Source organism: Erinaceus europaeus, chromosome 12 (genome assembly GCF_950295315.1).
Source record: "Erinaceus europaeus chromosome 12, mEriEur2.1, whole genome shotgun sequence".
In the NCBI taxonomy this organism is placed as follows: domain Eukaryota; kingdom Metazoa; phylum Chordata; class Mammalia; order Eulipotyphla; family Erinaceidae; genus Erinaceus; species Erinaceus europaeus.
Genome location: NC_080173.1, coordinates 35,952,807 through 35,974,495, shown reverse-complemented (window position 1 = coordinate 35,974,495; position 21,689 = coordinate 35,952,807). Strand labels below are relative to the sequence as shown.

The window sequence follows — 21,689 nt, the reverse complement described above, 5'->3', positions numbered from 1 at the left end:
TAGGATTATCACTGGGACTTTGTACCTGCACAATGAATGCAACTCTCCTGGTGGCCATTTTTTTTTTTTTTATTGAGATAAGTTAAGAGGGAAGGAGAGACAAAGAGGGAGAAAAAGGGTGGTGGAGATAGCACAGTGATTGTGCAATAAGGCTTTCATGCTGAGGCTTTAAAGTCTCAGGTTTAATGCTCCACACCACCATAAGCCAGAGCTGAGAAGTGCTATGGTCTCCCTCTCTTTCTCTCTCTCTCTCTGTCTCTGCCTCTCTGTGTGTATGTGTGTCTTTGTATCTCTTTTCACTCATTAAAATAAAACAAAACTTTTTAAAAACAGAGAAACAGAGACACTTGCAGCACTGCTTCTAAAGCATCCCTCCTGTGGGTGGGGACCAGAAGTTTGAACCTGAATCTTTGCTCATGGTAACATATCTGATCTACTGGGTGCACCACTACCCAGCCCACAATTAGTTCAAACATCAACACAGTGTGCCAATAGGTAGAGCATCTTCGTTCCACAAGTGCAGGTGTCAATGTTCAAATTCTTCCAGTTTACTGAGAGGCAGAGGCTTTTAGAATTTGCTTCCTAACCTCTGGGAGAAGAGCTTGAGAGCTAACATTGAGGGACTGAGACCTTAACTGAGACTTAAGCTGCCTCAACTTTTTGTTGAGTCAGTTGCAGCCTATGAACAGACCCATATATGGTCATGAGTGTCCTCCTTATAGATGAAGAAACTGAGTCAGATGAATAAGAATGAGCTTGTCCTCTGAGACTCTGTCCTCTGGATACTGTCCTTAAATGTAAATCTCTGGCCCAGTGCAGTGCAAAGAAAAGGAGAATGTGCTTGAGCGAAATCAGCTTGGAAAGTTTTTCTTCCTTCTAAATGTCCTCTCCCCTTGGTAGATAAAGACTCTGAATTGATACATACATCTTTGCCTAACTAAAAATAGAATCCATAATTACACTGTTTATCTGCTTCATTTCCTTAATGAAGGGGACTGTGAAGCCCATTTCTGCTTGATTATCACAAAGGTATCATTTTGGTGAAGTTGCACAAAGAGAATGGAGCTAGCTTGGCACCCGGTTATGAATGGGGGTGCATTCACAAAGACAAAAGCAGAGGGAGGCTTTTCAAAAGGCAACACTATTCACTCCCAATTGTCTGCACATAATTACTGCGAACCCAAGTCCGTTAATTCTCATCAAGGGCATTTGTTGCTAAGGGAAAATTAAAGAAATTCAGTCGTGTGGATGCTCCATTGGTGCTTCATTGTGACTGGATGAGAGGTCATAGTGGCTTCAACTTGAGACTGAGGTGCAGGCAGCACAAGGGCAAAGAAAGGAAACTCTGGGATGTGACCTCCCAGGTTTGGCTCTGGGCTCTGTCACTTTCATAGCAGTATGACTTTGGCCAGACATTTGATTTTTCTGAGCTTTAGCATTTTGATAAAACAAGGTAGTAATGGGGTCTTACTCCCTGTGTGACAGGGAGGGTTTTGTCCATGAGCTCAGACTAGCATGGTGTTTAACAAGGAGTGACTGCACAGTGAGTGTCTGCTGGGAAGGTGGCAATAGTGATTTTGCTGATGATAATGACAAGTCACTCTAAGAGACTCCAGGCAGGTATTATTTGCTTTCTGAACCCCAGTTTTCCCTAAAAAAAATAGAAGTCAGCCTAGCTGAGCTTCCTGATCCTTGTGACAATAAAGTGAATCACCAAGAATCAAAATTGTCAACAACCTTAGCTATAGATTCACTTTCCCTGTGCTAGTCTCTGTAATACTCCAGATAGAGCAAGGTTATTTACTGACCATGCTTTGTTTTGTTATTGCCACCAGGGTTATTGCTGGGGCTCAGTGCCAGCATTACAAATCCACTGCTCCCAGAGACCTTTTTTCTTTCTTTCTTTCTTTCTTTCTTTCTTTCTTTCTTTCTTTCTTTCTTTCTTTCTTTCTTTCTTTTTTTCTCTCTTTTTTAATAGGATAGAGAGAAATTGAGAGGGGAGAGGGAGAAAGAGAGGGAGAAAGAAAGAGAGACACATGCAGACCTGCTTCAACACTTGTAAAGCATCTTCCCTCTGCAGGTGGAGAGCAAGGGCTTGAACTTGGGTCCTTGCACATAGTAATGTGCCACTGCCTGGTTCCTTGTGGTTATGGTTTTATAGGATACTTCATAGGTTTCCTTAAAAACATCTTAAACAAAGATCAGCCAATCTGTTATGCTACAAATAGACTTGACATTTTATAACAGCATCAGCATGGGTGTCCTACAGTTGTGAAAAGAGCAAGAATCTCACCTCCAGAAAGCATCAGCACCAAGCAGATCCCATCACGGAGCAAGCACTGGACTCATCCCATTGTCACTGGTCTCAGATAATTAGAATTAGAGATGGAGCAATTGTGGGACTTATTTGAATCAGGTATGCTACCTATCACAGCCTGCCCCAAAGGCTTTTCTTCCTTTCTTTCATTGGCCACACTTCACACAGTAGTTAAATATAGATGTGTTGGAGCCAGATGGCCCAAGTTCAAATTCTGGCTCCTATGCACACTCCCTGGATGAATTAGAACAATTTACTCACATTCTCTCCTCCATTCAGGATTTCGCAAGACAGCTAACTACTGTCCCTGCCTCATAGTTAATTATCTAATCTCTTTCATATTTTTGGTTAATAAGTCAATACATATTGAGCAAAACAGCATAGAATTTCATAAAATTAGAATCTCTGCAACATATCTATGGTACTCCATGCCATTGTTTACTTAATCTTTATTTCATTTATCCCAAATTTTAAAAATATAATAATTTAACTATATCAAGGACACTTTCTAAATTCAAAGTCATTATCACTTACTGTGTAGATACATCAGTTGCAAAATAAATAAAACCATGAAAGAAACAAATGTCAACAAATTGTAGCCAGATACTATTCTGAGCTTTATGTTTGGCCTCCCTCAATGAAAAAGAATAAATTCGATGAAAAAAATAAAGGAATATTTCTCTAACATCAAAAGAAGGCATCCTCCTAACAAAATCAGTCTTTGTTGGAAAAATCCTAGGAAGAGATTGATGTTACCTCCAAGTACTTCTTTATCTTGGTACTGTTGGACCCAGGCCACCTGAATCCATGTGGTCTTTTACTTGAAGAAAGACAATCTGTCATTCAGGGCTGAGATTCATAATTTCTTCCTATGTACCCAGACTATGGGCCCAAAGTGTGAGGTGTTGTCTGGAAGCTGGCTCACAAGGAGCATGAAACCTGCTAGAATTGAATAGGAGAGTTAGAAATCAGAGAGGCAGGCATCTGTTTGCCTTTTTCTTAGCCCAAAAGGTTGACAATCTGAGTACTCAATAAAATAGCCAATATAGTAGAGGTCGTGGTGGAAGTAAACACACCTACTTTATGGTATTGATGGGCATCAGCCAGATTCATTTGACCCTGCGTTGTGTGAGGGTGAGACATTTAATTCCCTTTTTAAAAATTTTTTATTATTATCTTTCTCTATTGAATAGAGACAGAAATAGAGAGGAGGAGAAAGAGAAAGACACTTGCAGCACTGCTTTACCACTTGTAAAACTTTCCCCTGTAGGTGGAGACTGGGGTCTGGCTTTGTGTGAATCTGCATGTGTGTCACTCTGTTAAGAGCTAATTTACTTACTCATCTGAACAACCCTGTGAGTTAGTATCTTCTTTTTCCTCTAATGTTGAGGATATATTCCTCATGAAGTCACATGCTCTACACAAAAACACAAATTAGGAATATGCTTCCTTTCAAACTGTGATATACTGTATTTCAACCCCCAAGCCCTCCAATCCATTTTATTAGAATAGTGAAAGAATGAAAAGCCATATGTACAAGATCAATTGTGTTAGTATATAAATACTTATAATGTGGCTTCCTGCTAGCCCAAAGGTTAACTGGTTACCAAAGAGGTCTTTTTTTTTTTCTTTTACATTCAGTAACCATCTAATAGCTCACTTAAGCCAATCCCTCCACCCCCCGCAGATAAACAAGATATTTACCTGTTGTGCTGACATCCAACCAACTATATTTGGCAGAAAGCTTGAGACTTAGCCTGTACATCATTTGTTAAAATCTTATTGCTGCCTTGAAGACATAAATGATATGCTGTGAATGTACAGTGTATATTGTACATATAAATGCATATAAATACAAATAATAAATAAATAATATATATAAATGCATGTTTGTATTCTGTTTAAGGAGTGTGTATTTGTTTTAATGAGAGATGCAGAGAGAGAGATAGAACAACCAGAACTCTGATTAGCTCTGACTTAGGGTAGCATTGGGGATTGAACCTGGGACATCAGAGCCTTAGGCATGAAGACCTTTCTTTTTTTAAGGAAGATCTCTCTCTCTCTCTTTCTCTTTCTCTCCCTCTCTCTCTCTCTCTTACTATTTATTTATTTGGTAGAGACAGCTAGAAATCAAGAGGAAAGGGAGAGGTAGAGAGGGACAGAGACAGAGAGACACCTGCAATTCTGCTTCACCACTTGGCAAAGCTTTCCTCCTGCAGGTGGGGACTGGGGACTCAAACCTGGGTCCCTGTGCATTGTAACATGTGCACTCAAGCAGGTGGACCACTACCCAACCCTAGTTTTCATCTTTTTTTTTTTTCCACCAGAGCACTGCTCATCTTTGCCTTATGGTGATTATGGTGATGTTGGGCACTGAACCTGGGACTATGCTTCAGACTTGAGAGTCTCTTTGCATAACCCCTCCCAGGCATGAAAATCTTTTGCATAACCATAATGCTGTCTCTTCAGCCCATGATGAGAACCTATACTATCAGTATCTCTACTTCCCAGATGAGAATTGAGGATTATCCAGACAATGAATTAAAGTTTTGAGCTTGGAATCTCTCTGCCTTCAGAGCCTCCAATCCTAAACACTGTGCTATATTCTCTATGACCATCATCATTCTCAAGCCACAGTGGTGTCTTCAGAAAACTGGCTCTTTCATGCTACGATCAGTAGCTGACATTTATTTAGTTACTCCTTATGGTTCAAATAGCTTGTTAACTACTCAACATGTATAATTTCTTTTACTTCTCACACCAGCCTCTGGTAAAAAAAATAATAAATTACCCACAATTTATAAATTAAAAAAATAGAAAGATTTTGGAGCTTGTCTCCTCCCTCACTTGGTCATAATTAGTCTCAATAATTTCATCCACCACTGAGTTTTTACTAAATGCCTACTGAGAAATTTACCCACATACTCATATTATTTAGTGTGACATAACTGGATTAAGAACTTCATAATAGTAGGATTCGATTCATGTATGTGGCTCAAAGACATTACGTACTCTACTATTCCATAATTCAAATTTTCTTTCTGTCACCAAACCATACAATTGTACCATGACCCTTGCCTCTCCCTAAATAATATGGTCTAATTTATTTTAATACATTCATTCAGCTATATATGTTGTTGCTAAATTCAACCAAGCTTTGAGGTCAGAGACCCAGTGACTGATGTAGTCCCAGAAAGGATAGTTCTGGGACTAAATGATAGCTGATCAAGCCAACACAACTGCTTGAGGAATTATAGCTTATAGAGTTGCTTGGCAGATGAAATCACTTGACTAATTAGAAAATAATGCATTATGCTGTGCCTAGAAAAATCACAGAGCAGCAGAAACGGAACTGTGTTCCGAGTTACTGTGGACAGCCCATCACAAAGCCTGTGCCGTTATGTTCTTCACCTTTTATTTTATTTTATTATTATTACTTTTTAATCCCTCCAGCCCAGAAACTGAAGCAGACCCTGGAGCCTTGTGATACTGAATATCCAGCATTTGTCTCTGAGCGCACCATCAAGGAAACCTCAGGGAACATTGCTTGTGAAGACTGCTCCAAGTAAGCCCACCCACCCTGCCCCCTTTCCTCGCACCCTCATCTTTCTGTTTTCTGTTCAGTGTGGAATGGGCTGATGCCACTAGCAGGCATAAAGTCACATGAGAGATGGTAATATGGCTGCCCTTTTGTGTGAGCAAGTATTTCCATCAGCTTGGAGGAAACATTATGTGGCATTGTTAGAGAGACCATTTAGAGTTTGAGAAGTGTTCAAAATGCATAAGGATGGACTAGAATGTGGGAAATGTTTAGCCCATGCTTGCAGAAGAGTGTCTATGGAGGTTTTCAAATTTTACAGTTGTCAGTTTCAGCTATTTGTTTGAGGAAAAACTCTATGGTATGTCTTTATTGAAGGCACTTATCTTCAGGCTTCATGGAAATAGAATGTTTTGAAGGTTATCATTAATGATTTTGTTATGCATTTGACTGATTACTAATGAAATTTGGACTCTTATTTTAAACAGTTTCATGTTCCCCCCCCCCCCCCATCATTTGGGATTTCTGTACTCTTCTTTATGATTGGGAGGCTCTCTATCAGAAGGTGGATCCATTCTTACTGATTTGGCTGTTCTTTCTGTCTCTAGTAAGATTTCCTTTCAGTCATGTATACTATGTGTCTTCCTATTTCATGATATGTCTCTTCACCTTATTATAGATGGCATTACATATATAGACATTTTCTTTTTTATTTTAACATTGTCTACTTACACCTTTTTCTTTTTATGATTTGTACATTTTTCCTTGTTTAATCTTCAAGTCTCTGACCTAATGTTATGTCTCATATATTTTTTTATTCTAAAGGCTTTAATGTATTACCTTTCACATTCTGAACTCTAGCCCCTGAAATTTATTTGTGTAAGTGGCATGAGGTAGGGTCTAATTTGGCCCTTTCCTAAATTGGCCTGTTAGCCAGCACATTTTATTGGATTAGATTTATTTGGATTTATAGAATACAGATTTTCTATGGCACCTGTGTCATGGACTGAGTTCTCATCTAGATGCAGATCTGTTACCAGGTTTTATGACTTGTCAGTGACTACGTCAACACAGGGTCCCTTTAATTACTATAGCTGAGTAATAAGACTGGCTATTTAGAACAAATATCCCTTCTTTACTCTTCTAAGTCATCTTGACTGCTATTGTTTTTTTAGCCTTTCATGTTACTTTTGGAACCAGCTTGTTAATTTTCATGAATTGTGCTAGGGGTTTAATTAGATCATTCAATAGACAAAACTAATAGATTAATAATTGGAATTATTATTGTTTAATTTGAACATAATCACTATCTTTTACAACATAGAAATTTCCCACTTGTTAGCTAAGCACAGCTCTTTATTTACTTTATTTCACTGTACAGTTTTATAATTCTATTTTAGACTTATGTCTGGTCTGCTTATAGAGTTTCTTGCTATAAGAAATGACATGTATCTAAAACTACATTTTCTAATTGGTGACTAATTATCATATATGATAGTATATGAACATGTTCCCAACTTCTGCTTAGTGTATATCTTGTACCCATTACATATATATCGATATATCTCGTATCATTTATATCTAATAATTTATGGATAGAATTTGTTACAGTTGTTTTTAATACACAGTAATATTTCTTGTGAAAATTTCCTTTCTAGTCTCCATATTTTATTTTTTCATTACACTGGACTTAACAGTACTCTATTGAATCAAAGTTGTAAGACTAAATAATATTTATTCCTGATTTAAAGAGATTGCTTCTAGTGATATTAGCTATATAAATAAAATATAAATATACTAAAATATAAATAAGATAAAATATAAATAAGATAAAATCTTCCAGGGTTACTATTTTTAATTGTACAGTCAACAGCATATACGTTCACATGATGCACAACTATAACTACTATTCACTCTCTAAATTTCTAAATATTTAGTAGTTTAAATACTGACTAGCTTAAAAATCTCTTCAAGACCTTTGCTGCAATTGTTATTATTGTTTGAAACTTGAATATATATTTAAGTTTATCATTAATTCATTTCTACATCCATTATTAAAGCAATTGAAATGTGTCTACGTATTGAGTAATATTAATGTAATCAAAACAAATCTTAAATCATGAAAATATGTGCTATAGCTATCTTTATGGTAGAAGGATTAGTCAACATGAGAAAACACTTGTTTTCCTAAGACAGACTTTCACTGTCATTACAAAAACCAGAAATTATATTTGTTTGATTCATTGGCTCATATTATATTATGGAATTTTGTTGTGTGTGGGCTGTGCTTCTTTATCCTTATAGTGTCACTTGGTTTTTCTATTAAGGCTATTTTATTATAACAAAGTTACTTGCAAAGTTTTCCCCTTTTCACTAATATCTTTAACATTTTGTATAAGGTTAAAATTGTTTTCTTGTGCAAAGAGACTTTCACAGCCCTTCAGCTATGCCACCGAGGTATAGGTCTTCTCCTGAGTTTCCCGGTTAGATCTCTGTGCCCTGGTGTCCCTCCCTGTTGCTGCTCCAGATTCTGAGGGTAGTAGCAATGGAGACTCAGAGTTGTACTTGGTGAGTCTCTGGGGAATCCTTTCCTCCCTTCAGCTGTCCCCTTGTTGGTGGAGTAGACTGGAGGTGGTGTCTCCACTGACAAACTGTCAACTGTTAGCAGTCACTTAATCTCTCCTTAGGCCCCTCTCTCCTCTCTGTCACCAGCCACCCGTGTTTGTACTCACGGGTGATTTACTGGGTTTCTGTGGTCATTCTAGTCCTGTCTTGTTTCGGTCCGGGTGGTCTCCTTTGGTATTCCTAGTTGATCCGGGAGAGGAGAGGAGAGGAGAGAAAGTGATCTGCTGCTCGTAGCTCCGCCTCCGGAAGTCGAATCTTGGGAGAGACAAGACCTTCCAAAATCGGACTTCATTTGTGTACCAAAAAAAAAAAAAAAAAAAAAAAGTCTCCCCAGGAACCTAAAACCGGTTCGTTTACAGAAGGAAAACTCCAGAATCAGTTCCCCTTGTTCATTTAGTACTAGCTCGCCAAGGGCGAGTTTCCCTCGTGGGTGTTTTGTTGGCTGAGCGCCACAGCACCATAACCACTGGATTATCTCTGCCACACCCTGCTTTATCTCTTGGTCAAGAGTCATTGATTAAGCCAAGAAGCCTATTGATAGTTTAAAAGCCCTCAGGCTACCATAGCCTACAGGGGGAAAAAAAAGGCTTTTACACCACTGAACTCCAACTCAGGGATTGAAAAAACTGTTAACTTATATAAAATGGTTAAAACAACAAGAAAAAATAATGGAGACTCGAACCAGGACAAGAGTCCAGCTAAAAGTCCTCCAGAGGGCGAAGCACAAAACAACGAGTTCAACATCCAAACATTAGCTAAGGAAATAATAACAGGAGTGAGTAAAGAATTTGAAAAAATTGTAATCAGAACTGCAGGAACAACAAATGAGAATATGGAAGAAAATTCTAATAATCTCATGGTTATTAGAGAGCTGAAAGCTGAAATTGCTGAGCTAAGAAGGCAACTAGCTGAATAAGCTAAAACAGTATCAGAGCAGGGCAACAAAATAGATGAACTCCAGAGAGCAGTAGAGGGCAGAGAGAATAGAATCAATGAGGCTGAAGACAGAATTAGCAAGATTGAGGATGAATTAGAAACAACTAAAGAAGAAGTAAGAGATCTCAAAAAGAGATTAAGAGATGCTGAGAACAACAACAGAGTCCTATGGGATGACTTCAAAAGAAACAATATACGCATTATTGGCTTACCAGAGGAAGAAAGAGAAGGGGAGGAAGAAAGCGTTCTCCAGGCCATAATAGCTGAAAATTTCTCTAGTCTAGACAACACCAAAGACATAAAGATTCAAGACGCCCAGAGGGTCCCAAACAGAATTAACCCAGACCTAAAGACACCAAGACATGTCATACTTAGATTGGAAAGGAATAAGGATAAAGAAAGGATCCTCAAGGCTGCAAGAGAAAAACAAAGAGTCACCTACAAAGGAAAACCCATAAGATTAGCAGCAGACTTCTCCATACAAACACTACAGGCCAGAAGAGAATGGCAAGATATCTATCGAGTGCTCAATGAGAAAGGCTTTCAGCCAAGAATACTATATCCTGCTAGATTGTCATTCAGACTAGATGGAAGCATCAAAACCTTCTCAGACAAGCAACAGTTGAAGGAAGCAACCATCACCAAGCCTGCCTTGAAAGAAGTTCTGAAAGGTTTCCTATAAACAACCAGACCACCACAAATAGGACATATATCAAAACACTCTAAAACTCTACAAGAATGGCATTAAAATATCTTCAATCTTTGATATCAATAAATGTGAATGGCCTGAATTCACCTATTAAAAGACACAGAGTAGGAAGATGGATCAGAAAACACAACCCAACAATATGTTGTCTACAGGAAACTCACCTAACGCAACAAGACAAACACAGACTTAAAGTGAAAGGATGGAAAACTATCATTCAAGCCAATGGCCCACAAAAAAGGGCAGGAACAGCTATTCTCATATCTGACATGATAGACTTTAAAATACATAAGATTAAAAAAGATAGGAATGGACACTACTTAATGCTCAGAGGATCAGTCAATCAGGAGGACTTAACAATTATTAATATCTATGCACCCAATGAGAAAGCTACAATGAAAGAGCTACAGCAATATATTAACAGTAACACAATCATAGTAGGGGACTTCAACACCCCACTATCTCAACTTGACAGATCATCCAGGAAGAAAATCAGTAAAGACATAAGGGAGCTAAATGAAGAGATAGATAAACTAGAACTATTGGACATTTTCAGTCATTCATCCCAAGAAACTGGAATACACATTTTACTCAAATCCACATGGATCATTCTCAAGGATAGACCATATGTTAGGCCACAAAGACAGCATCAGCCTATTCAAGAGCACTGAAATCATATCAAGCATCTTCTCAGACCACAGTGGAATTAAACTAACACTTAACAATCAACAAAAGATTAGTAACAGTGCCAAAATGTGCAAGCTCAACAGTACACTTCTTAACAACTTCTGGGTCAAAGAGGAAATCAAGGAAGAAATCAAAATGTTTCGAGAGTTCAATGAAAATGAAGACACAAGCTATCAAAATATTTGGGACACAGCTGAAGCAGTCCTAAGAGGGAAGTTCATAGCTATACAAGCACACATTAGGAAACAAGAAAAGGCACAAATAAACAGCCTGATTGCACATCTTAAAGACCTAGAAGAAGAACAACAAAGGAACCCTAAAGCAACCAGAAGGACAGAAATTACTAAAGTTAGGGCAGAAATAAATAACATTGAGAATAGGAAAACCATACAAAAGATCAATGAAAGTAAATGTTGGTTCTTCGAAAGAGTAAACAAAATCGACAAACCTTTAGCCAGACTGACAAAACAAAAAAGGGAGAAGACCCAAATAAATCGGATAGTAAATGAAAGAGGAGATATCACAACAGACACTGCAGAAATTCAACATATCATTGGAGGCTTCTATGAACAACTATATGCCACCAAGTTAGAGAACCTGGAAGAAATGAATGATTTCCTAGATACCTACCAACTTCCAAAACTAAGTAAAGAGGAAGTGGATAACATGAACAGGCCCATCACAGCTAATGAAATTGAAACAGTTATCAAAAATCTTCCCAAAAATAAAAGTCCTGGACCAGATGGTTTTACAAATGAATTCTATAAAACTTTCAAAGAAGAACTAATACCTCTACTTTTAAAAGTCTTCCAGAAGATTGAAGACACTGGAATACTCCCTGCCAGCTTCTATGAAGCCAACATCACCCTGATACCAAAAGCAGACAGGGACACAACCAAAAAAGAAAACTACAGACCAATATCTCTGATGAACATAGATGCTAAAATATTGAACAAAATTCTAGCCAACCGGATACAGCAGTATATCAAAAGGATTGTTCATCATGACCAAGTGGGGTTTATCCCAGGCATGCAAGGTTGGTTTAATATACGTAAATCAATCAATGTGATCCACCACATCAACAAAAGCAAGACCAAAAACCACATGGTCATATCAATAGATGCAGAGAAAGCCTTTGACAAAATACAACATCCCTTTTTGATCAAAACACTACAAAAAATAGGAATAGATGGAAAATTCCTGAAGATAGTGGAGTCTATATATAGCAAACCTACAGCCAACATCATACTCAATGGTGAAAAACTGGAAGCATTTCTCCTCAGATCAGGTACTAGACAGGGCTGCCCACTATCACCATTACTATTCAACATAGTGTTGGAAGTTCTTGCCATAGCAATCAGGCAGGAGCAAGGAATTAAAGGAATACAGATTGGAAGAGAAGAAGTCAAACTCTCCTTATTTGCAGATGACATGATAGTATACATGGAAAAACCTAAGGAATCTAGCAAGAAGCTTTTGGAAATCATCAGGCAATACAGTAATGTGTCAGGCTATAAAATTAACATTCAAAAGTCAGTGGCATTCCTCTATGCAAATACTAAGTTAGAAGAAATTGAAATCCAGAAATCAGTTCCTTTTTCTATAGCAACAAAAACAATAAAATATCTAGGAATAAACCTAACCAAAGAAGTGAAAGACTTGTATACTGAAAATTATGAGTCACTACTCAAAGAAATTGAAAAAGACACAAAGAAGTGGAAATATATTCCATGTTCATGGGTTGGAAGAATTAACATCATCAAAATGAATATATTACCCAGAGCCATCTACAAATTTAATGCTATCCCCATCAAGATCCCAAGCACATTTTTTAGGAGAATAGAACAAATGCTACAAATGTTTATCTGGAACCAGAAAAGACCTAGAATTGCCAAAACAATCTTGAGAAAAAAGAACAGAACCGGAGGCATCACACTGCCAGATCTCAAACTATATTATAGGGCCATTGTCATCAAAACTGCTTGGTACTGGAACATGAACAGACACACTGACCAGTGGAATAGAATTGAGAGCCCAGAAATGAGGCCCCACACCTATGGACATCTAATCTTTGACAAAGGGGCCCAGACTATTACATGGGGAAAGCAGAGTCTCTTCAACAAATGGTGTTGGAAACAATGGGTTGAAACATGCAGAAAAATGAAGCTGAATCACTGTATTTCACCAAATACAAAAGTAAATTCCAAGTGGATCAAGGACTTGGATGTTAGACCAGAAACTATCAGATACTTAGAGGAAAATATTGGAAGAACTTTTTTCCGCATAAATTTTAAAGACATTTTCAATGAAACGAATCCAATTACAAGGAAGACTAAGGCAAGTATAAACCTATGGGACTACATCAAATTAAAAAGCTTCTTCACAGCAAAAGAAACCACTACCCAAATCAAGAGACCCCTCACAGAATGGGAGAAGATCTTTACATGCCATACATCAGATAAGAGTTTAATAACCAACATATATAAAGAGCTTACCAGACTCAACAACAAGACAACAAATAACCCCATCCAAAAATGGGGGGAGGAATTGGACAGAATATTCACCACAGAAGAGATCCAAAAGGCCGAAAAACACATGAAAAAATGCTCCAAGTCTCTGATTGTCAGAGAAATGCAAATCAAGACAACAACGAGATATCACTTCACTCCTGTGAGAATGTCACACATCAGAAAAGGTAACAGCAGCAAATGCTGGAAAGGATGTGGGGTCAAAGGAACCCTCCTGCACTGCTGGTGGGAATGTCAATTGGTCCAACCTCTGTGGAGAACAGTCTGGAGAACTCTCAGAAGGCTAGAAATGGACCTACCCTATGACCCTGCAATTCCCCTCCTGGGGATATATCCTAAGGAACCTAACACATCCATCCAAAAAAATCTGTGTACACATAAGTTCTTGGCAGCACAATTTGTAATAGCCAAAACCTGGAAGCAACCCAGGTGTCCAACAACAGATGAGTGGCTGAGCAAGTTGTGGTATATATACACAATGGAATACTACTCAGCTGTAAAAAATGGTGACTTCACCGTTTTCAGCCGATCTTGGATGGACCTTGAAAAAATCATGTTGAGTGAAATAAGTCAGAAACAGAAGGATGAATATGGGATGATCTCACTCTCAGGCCGAAGTTGAAAAACAAGATTAGAAAAGAAAACACAAGCCGAACCTGAAATGGAATTGGAGTATTACACCAAAGTAAAAGACTCTGGGGTGGGTGGGTGGGTGGGGAGAATACAGGTCCATGAAAAATGATGAATGAAATAGTGGGGGTTGTATTGCTAAATGGGAATCTGGGGAATGTTATGCATGTAAAAAAAAAAAAAGAAGTAGAAACGCAAAGCAGAAATTGACTGAGTTTGGAGTATGGCACCAAAGTAAGAAAGCAGAAGTACACTAGAGTTTGCAGTGAGTACCTCCCTAATACTTCCTCTCCACTTTTCTAAGCTCTGGGTCCATGATTGCTCAACAATTTGTTTGGCTTTGTATGTTAACTCTCTTTTCAGTCACCAGGTTCCAGGTGTCATCAGGATGCCAGCCAGACTTCCCTGGATTGAAGACACCACCAATGTGTCCTGGAGCTCAGCTTCCCCAGAGACCCATCCTACTAGGGAAAGAGAGAGGCAGACTGGGAGTATGGACCGACCAGTCAACGCCCATGTTCAGCGAGGAAGCAATTACAGAAGCCAGACCTTCTACCTTCTGCAACCCTCAATGACCCTGGGTCCATGCTCCCAGAGGGATAGAGAATGGGAAAGCTATCGGGGGAGGGGGTGGGATATGGAGATTGGGCGGTGGGAATTGTGTGGAGTTGTACCCCTCCTACCCTATGGTTTTGTTAATTAATCCTTTCTTAAATAAAAAAAGAAAAAAAATTGTTTTCTTGTGATTATCAGTGATAATTGTTTTTTGTGTGTGCATATATATATATATATATATATATATATATATATGTAAATACTCAATTAGTTTCTTCAGTGGTTGGACACATCTTTGGAATTTATTTCTTTTGAAATGATTTGGGTGGTTTTATTTCTTAGAAAATTTCATCTCACTTTCACATTGATTGATTTCACATAATACATATGTTATTAATGTTCTCTTGATTAGAAATATTCCCATAGCTGTGATGTTGCCTCTTATAAAGTCTTTCTATGCCTCTTCCTATCCCAGCTCTTTCCCTTGATCCTCTTTTCTGTTCTCTTCCCTTCCCAGTAGGCAAAGATAAGTTTCTTTTCATTGCAGAGAACCATCATTTAGCTTGTTTCACTCTGTTGTTTCTTTTTCCTCTTTTTCTTCCTTATATCCATTTTTTTTCTTTTTCTCTTTACTTGTTTCTTCTTTCTTTGTTGTTGTTTTCTCCAGGACTTCATTCCTTCAGGACAATTTTAGCAGATAAAGAGAGACATAGGGTGAAAAAACAATACTGACACTTCTTCCAATGCTGAAGGTGCTAGCTTGCACTTCTGACTGTTATTTCTTTGATTACCTGTTTAATTTTCTTTGCTTCTTATCTAGCCTGTTACTTTTATTCTGTATTTGTGGGGTTATTCTTGTCTATTTATTTGTTTTGTGTTTAATGCTTAGCTATTATAGTTTCATTTGCACAGACACATTTCTCTCTACCTTCCACTTTATTCCCCCTAAACTTACTTGTTTTATTTTGTTTCATGTTTGATTTATTTTAATTTCTTTATTGGGAATTTAATGTTCTACATTCGAAAGTAAATACAATAGTTTGTGCATGCATAACATTTCCCAGTTTTCCATATAACAATACAACCCTAATTTTATTTTACTACCACTGTTATCTCTGGATGTAGTGCCAGCATGACACCACCATTCCTGGTGAACTCCCGATAAATCTAACATACTAACAACATAATAGTATATATCTGTTCAACTCAATAAATTTTATAATTCTAGTAATTTTATCTGTAAATTTTAATAGTGTTTTATGATTTGCTAATATATAGGTTTAAAAGAGAGAGATGAGAGAGAGAGAGAAAGAGAGAGACCACAGAAGTACTCAGTCATTATATGTGGCACCAGTAATTGAACCCAGGACCTTTCCAATCATTTATCAAACACCATCAGATTTTTTTTAAAGTAGGGGAGGACTGATGGGAAATAGCATAATGGCTGTGCAAAATACTTAGCCTGATTATATGAGATTCCAGGTTCAGTCCCCAGTACCACCATAAAATAGGAATACTCTGGTATTCCTCTCAGTCTCTCTCTCTCATTCTCTCTTTCTCATTCTCTCTCTCTCTCATTCTCTCTCTCTCTTTAAAGTAAATAAGACATTTTTAAAAATCTGATGTCAAAATCTTTTGGAGATAGACTTGCTTTGTGGTTTCATACTTGTCTGTGCATTTTTGAAAGCAAATTTCATGTTAATAGTTGGGTAAAGAGATTAATGTGTATCTATTCAGTCAAGTATATTATGTTTCAAGCTTTCCTTTTATAATATGTTAGATGTAAATATTTCACTGAGTTTAGGAATTTTTAATGTCCTTCATATCATCTAATTCACTTTTACTGCTATATTTTGAAAGCCTATTACTGTAGACATTCCTATTAAAAATGGGTACAACTTCCTAATAAGTCACCCTTTAACCACTATATATAGTGAATAAAATTTCTTCATGCCAGAATATCAATTTTGCTTGCTAATGGGTAGTATGATAGTTCTTGTGAAAGCATTTCTTTCTTTTTTTAAAATTCTACTTTTTAAAATATTTATTCCATTTTATTGCCCTTGTTGTTTTATTGTTATAGTTATTGTTGTTTTTATTGATGTTGTCGTTGGATAGGACAGAGAGAAATGGAGAGAGGAGGGTAAGACAGTAAGGAGGAGAGAAAGAGACACCTGTAGAACTCTTTCACCGCTTGTGCAGTGACTCCCCTGCAGGTGGGGAGCCAGGCACTGGAACCGGGATCCTTCCACAGGTCCTTGTGCTTTGCATGACAGCATTTCTTAAGCATAGTTTCTCCCTTCCTTCCATTTTCCATTCTTTCCTTGGCATTTTGCATTGGCATTTTGTCCAGTAAGTGGACTAGAGCTGGGTCATAAATTTGTGTTAATCTCTGTATGTTATTGGTGATTTTATTTTCTATCATGTATTGTGTTTATCAATAAATTGAGGTTTATTTCTACCCCCATTTTATGTGTTTTATATTTCTTATGTTCTTTCCTTGGTTATCTTCTTGTTATATTGTCTTCTACAGGATTTATTGAGCCCCTCTCCTTTTTCTCCTCAGCCAATATATAGATAACACATTCTTAATGACAGTTATATGTACCCTCTCTTACAAAAATCATATTTTAATTAATAAAGACCTCTACTCTCTTCTAGAATCAACCAATGCAAAATATTCTCTAACTTGGATTACCTGCCTTCTCTTTCATGTTCTATTCCTAATATTTCATCTCTGATATGTTTATAGTCCATTAAATATGGTTTTACTTTCATTACTTTCTATAGTGAATGAGATGTTTATGAATTTGTTAGCTCTGCACTGCTTTAGTTATTTTTTTTTTTGGGCGGGTGACTTGTTTGTTGTACAGTACTTAAGGTTTTTTTTTGTTTTTGCTTTTGAACAATCTTCTTAAATCCCCCAAATTTTTGTCTAAAAAGCCTTCCTTAATATATATGCTTCAATAGTGAGTTAGCTCCATGTTATGGAGTAAGTACATTAAATACTTAAAAGATATTATTCCACTGCATTCAAGCTTTCAGCTTTGAGTCATTGGGAGTAGTCTGCCCCACTCCATGACTTTTCTCCTTCTCCTTCTCCTTCTCTTTCTCCTTCTCCTCCTTCTCCTCCTCCTCCTTCTTCTTTCTTCTTCTTCTTCCTCTTCTTCTTCTCCTTCTCCTTCTCCTATTCCTTCTCCTTCTTTCTCCTTCTCCTTCTCCTTCTTCTTCTTTCTTCTCCTCCTTCTCCATCTTTTTCTTTCTCCTTATTCTCTTTTTTTTTTCTCTTTCTTTTTTAAAGTTTTATTTATAAAATGGAAACACTTACAAGACCACAGCATAAGAGGGGTCAATCCCACACAGTTCCCACCACTGGAACTCCATATCCCATTCCCTCCCCTGATAGCTTTCCAATTATTTAACCCTCTGAGAGTAAGGACCCAGGATCACTATGGGGTGCAAAAGGTGGAAGGTCTGGTTTCTATAATTGATTCCCTGCTGAACATGGGCATTGGCAGTTCGATCCATACTCCCAGCCTATTTCTTACTTTCCCTAGTGGGGCAGGGATCAGGGGAGGTGGGGGTCCAGGACACACTGATAGGGTCATCTGCCCTGGGAAGTCCAGTTGGCATCATGGTAGCATTTTGAATCTGTTGGCTGTGAAATCTGCCTTTACTACACTACACTCCCAGCACTCAAGCCAGCCACTGCTTTGCAGAGAGAAAGTCAGGAATTGTAGTTATGTTGTCATCTTGGCTCTACCCCCTTCTTTTGAAATATTCTGAAATGTCATAGCTGCATACCTAAATGTATTCTATCTTCTTACATATTTATTCTGAATATTTTACTTAAATTTATGTTAGAGTTCATGAACTTGCTTTCATTTATGTCTAACCTGCTACTTAACTAGTCACTGAATTTTTAACATGGATATATTACTTTTTTATTTCTAGAAACATTGGTTTCTCCTGTTTATGTTATTTAAAATATGTATGCATGTATTTATTTATGAAAAAGGGGAGGTGAAAGAGAGATGCAGAAAAAACCAGAGCATCCCTCAGGCATCTCTGGTTCTAGACTTAGGACCTCATGCCTGAAAGTCCAAAGGTTTTTTTGTTTGTTTGTTATTTTTTTCTTTCATTCATTTGTATTTTGACAGGATAGAGAGAAATTGAGAGGGAAGGTAAATAGAGAGGGACAAAAAGACAACTGCAGGTACACTATTTTGATAATTGTGAAGCAGCCCACCCCATAGGTGGGGAGCATGGCCTCAAATCCAGGTCTTTGTGCATGGTAATGTGTGTGCTTAATTGAGTGTGCCATTAGGCAGCCCACAATTCAAAGTTTTACCCACTACAGCATCTCCTGGGCTGCTCTTCCTTTTTAAAAATATTTATTTATTCTTTTGTTGCCCTTATTGTTTTTTTATTGTTGTAGTTATTGATGTTGTTGTTGGATAGGACAGAGAGAAATGGAGGGGGGGAGGCAGAGGGGGAAGAGAAAGATAGACACCTGCTGACTTGCTTCACTGCCTGTGAAGCAACTCCCCTGCAGGTGGGGAGCCAGGGGCTCGAACCTGGATCCTCACGCCGGTCCTTGTGCTTTGTGCCATATGCACTTAACCCGCTGCGCTACCACCAGACTCCCTGCTCTTCCTTTGAAAAATTACTGTATTCCTAAATAATTATAAAGGACTTATGATAGTTTTTAATAAGTAAATCTTTTTTATATTTTTTTATTTATTTATTAGTTGATAGGGACAGAGAGAACCTGAGAGGGTAGAGATAGAGATGGAGAGAGACAGAAAGATACCTGCAGCCCTGCTTCACCACTTGTGAAGCTTTCCCCCTGCAGGTGGGGACCAGGGGCTTGAACCCAGGTCCTTGCATATTGCAGTGTGTGCATTTAACCAAATGCACCACTTGGTTAAAAATGCCCCTAAAATTGTTTAAGTAGTAAACAATTACTTGCCCCTAAAATTGTTTAAGTAGTGTAAATTGGAGGGTTGGTTGGGGTCAAATGGGGGTACCAGTCCTCTTAATTTTTAATGAGTGATTATTTGTTCATATATTTGTCACTTTTGGCTGTGAACTGCTATATCTTTATCATTTTATTTTTAATTAATTAATTAATTTTGGATAGAGACAGAGAGAAGTTAAGAGGAAGGAGATGGGGGGGGCATCTGAAGACCTGCTTCACCACTTGTGAACTTTCCCTCACCTGCCCCCTGCAGGTGGGAAGCTGGTGCTTTAAACCAGGTCTTTGTGCACTGTGATGTGTATACTCTACCATGTGTATCACTACCCATCCCCGTGGTATTTTTATTAGTTGTAATTTTGTGGAGATAGAATGGAGCTTGAGTTTAGTTTCTCCTCCTAGTTAGATTTATGTTTGTGCTTCTCTGTTGGAATTGAGTGTTTGGAAATAATGGTGAGGTGAGATTTTTGTACTTAGTAGTTTCTGTATCACATAATTACAGTAAATAGCTTTCCCAAGCAGCATGTAGTTTAGACTTCAAGTTTTATTTCTCATGCCAATAATGTTTTTCCTGTTTGGATCCCCAAGTAGCACAAGGAGATCTGCTTTTTTTTTATATGTAACCATAAATGTACAAAGTAGCTTTTTGTGTTTTTCTTTTCTTGTCATGTCTCTTGTATTTAAACATCGTTTGGTTTTACTATTTTACCAAGCATCTCTTAAGTGTTTAGAGCAGAATGTCTTTCATATTTGCTTAAGCTACCATATTATAGTTCACTGTTCTGATTCAGAAATTCTAGAGTGTCCACAAGAAAGCACTGATGCTTTAATTCAGGAGTAGTGATATCAGGGAATGCAAAGTGTGAGTCTTAACTCACTGATTGTGACCTTTAGGAAAAAACTGAACTCTAAAATTCAGCTTCTTCCTGGGTACTACTAGGAGAATAACAATAGTAAACACTTGATAGAATTGTTATAAGAATTAAATGAATGTTATGAATTCACCATCATGTCTAGAACAGAGTATGTGTTCAACAATGGCCACATTTAATGCAGGCATAGTACTGGACCAAATTAATGTCAAAAATTTTTAACTACCATAAACCATTCTATTGAAATGTGAATTTTCTTTTTTCCTGTCTTGTAAAGTCACTTTACTACTATAGAATTCTTCATAGAAGAAGGCACAGCCTACATCTATCTCGCATAGCAGAGTTTATGCATAACTTAAGGGCTATTTACAGTTCATGACTTTTTTACTCTGAAGTGAACTACATTTTATAAAAAGGTTTATTTACTTATTTATTGATGGGAGAGGAGGAGAGAGAACCAGAGCTCTCTTGCTCACTACTGGCTGTAGTAAAACTTAGGACCTCAAGCTTTATTGATTTCATCAACCCTTTATCAGTATTTTATTCTCTTTATCCACTATGCCATTTCCTCTGGCTGGAACTCCACTGCTTCTTTAGTGATTTGAGTGCTTTTGTGCCCTCAGTTATTAAATACAAATTCCATGAAGTATCTGGTGTTTCTTGATGAATGACCAACAGTCATAGTTAGCAAAGTAAATTAGATTTGTTTACCATTCTAAGTGCAAAAACAGAAAAATGCTACTAGAAAAGCAGTGTTCTTTTTTGAATTGAAATTAGAAACCAAAGACATAAATGTTGTCTGATTGAAATAAGTGACCTAATGATTTCAAGTCAAAGAAAGACCATCTTCTATTCAATGAAGGAGCATTGCATGGCTGCTATGACCCCAAACTGTGTGAATGCTTTGGGGAAGCCAAGAACAAATAAAATGCAAGCCATTGCTAAAGGTAATTAGACCCACTGTGACTAGTCTGTTTCAGGCCTTGAGTTCCACATGGGGTTGAAGATTCGTGGGAGGCTGGGGAAATGAGGAAGGTGTTATATAATTTTCTGTCAGCAGTCAAAAGACATTGCATATTTTGGAAGACTTTATTTCCAGACCACCCCTCCCCCAAGGGAGTCTTATGTATGTATATATAGATGTGAACTGCACTCCTACATTTTTATGATGTTACAAAACAGTATTAAATCAATACAATTATATTTAAATTTTTTATTGTTTATTTATTTATTGGGTAGAGACAGCTAGAAATCAAATGGGAAGGGGGATAGGGAGATAGAGACACCTGCAACACTGCTTCACCACTTGCAAAGCTT

General features: G+C 37.6%; 1 protein-coding gene across 3 annotated transcripts in view; it reads left to right on the top strand.

Moving 5' to 3' along the window:
• CACNA2D3 (calcium voltage-gated channel auxiliary subunit alpha2delta 3) overlaps positions 1-21,689 on the top strand; it is a 1,089,122-nt gene that overhangs the window by 1,013,497 nt on the left and 53,936 nt on the right. For all 3 annotated transcript variants that reach the window (XM_060203105.1, XM_060203104.1, XM_060203106.1), the window contains exon 35: positions 5,771-5,882. In XM_060203105.1, the coding sequence (XP_060059088.1) occupies positions 5,771-5,882 (112 nt within the window). The remainder of the gene's footprint in view (positions 1-5,770; positions 5,883-21,689) is intronic.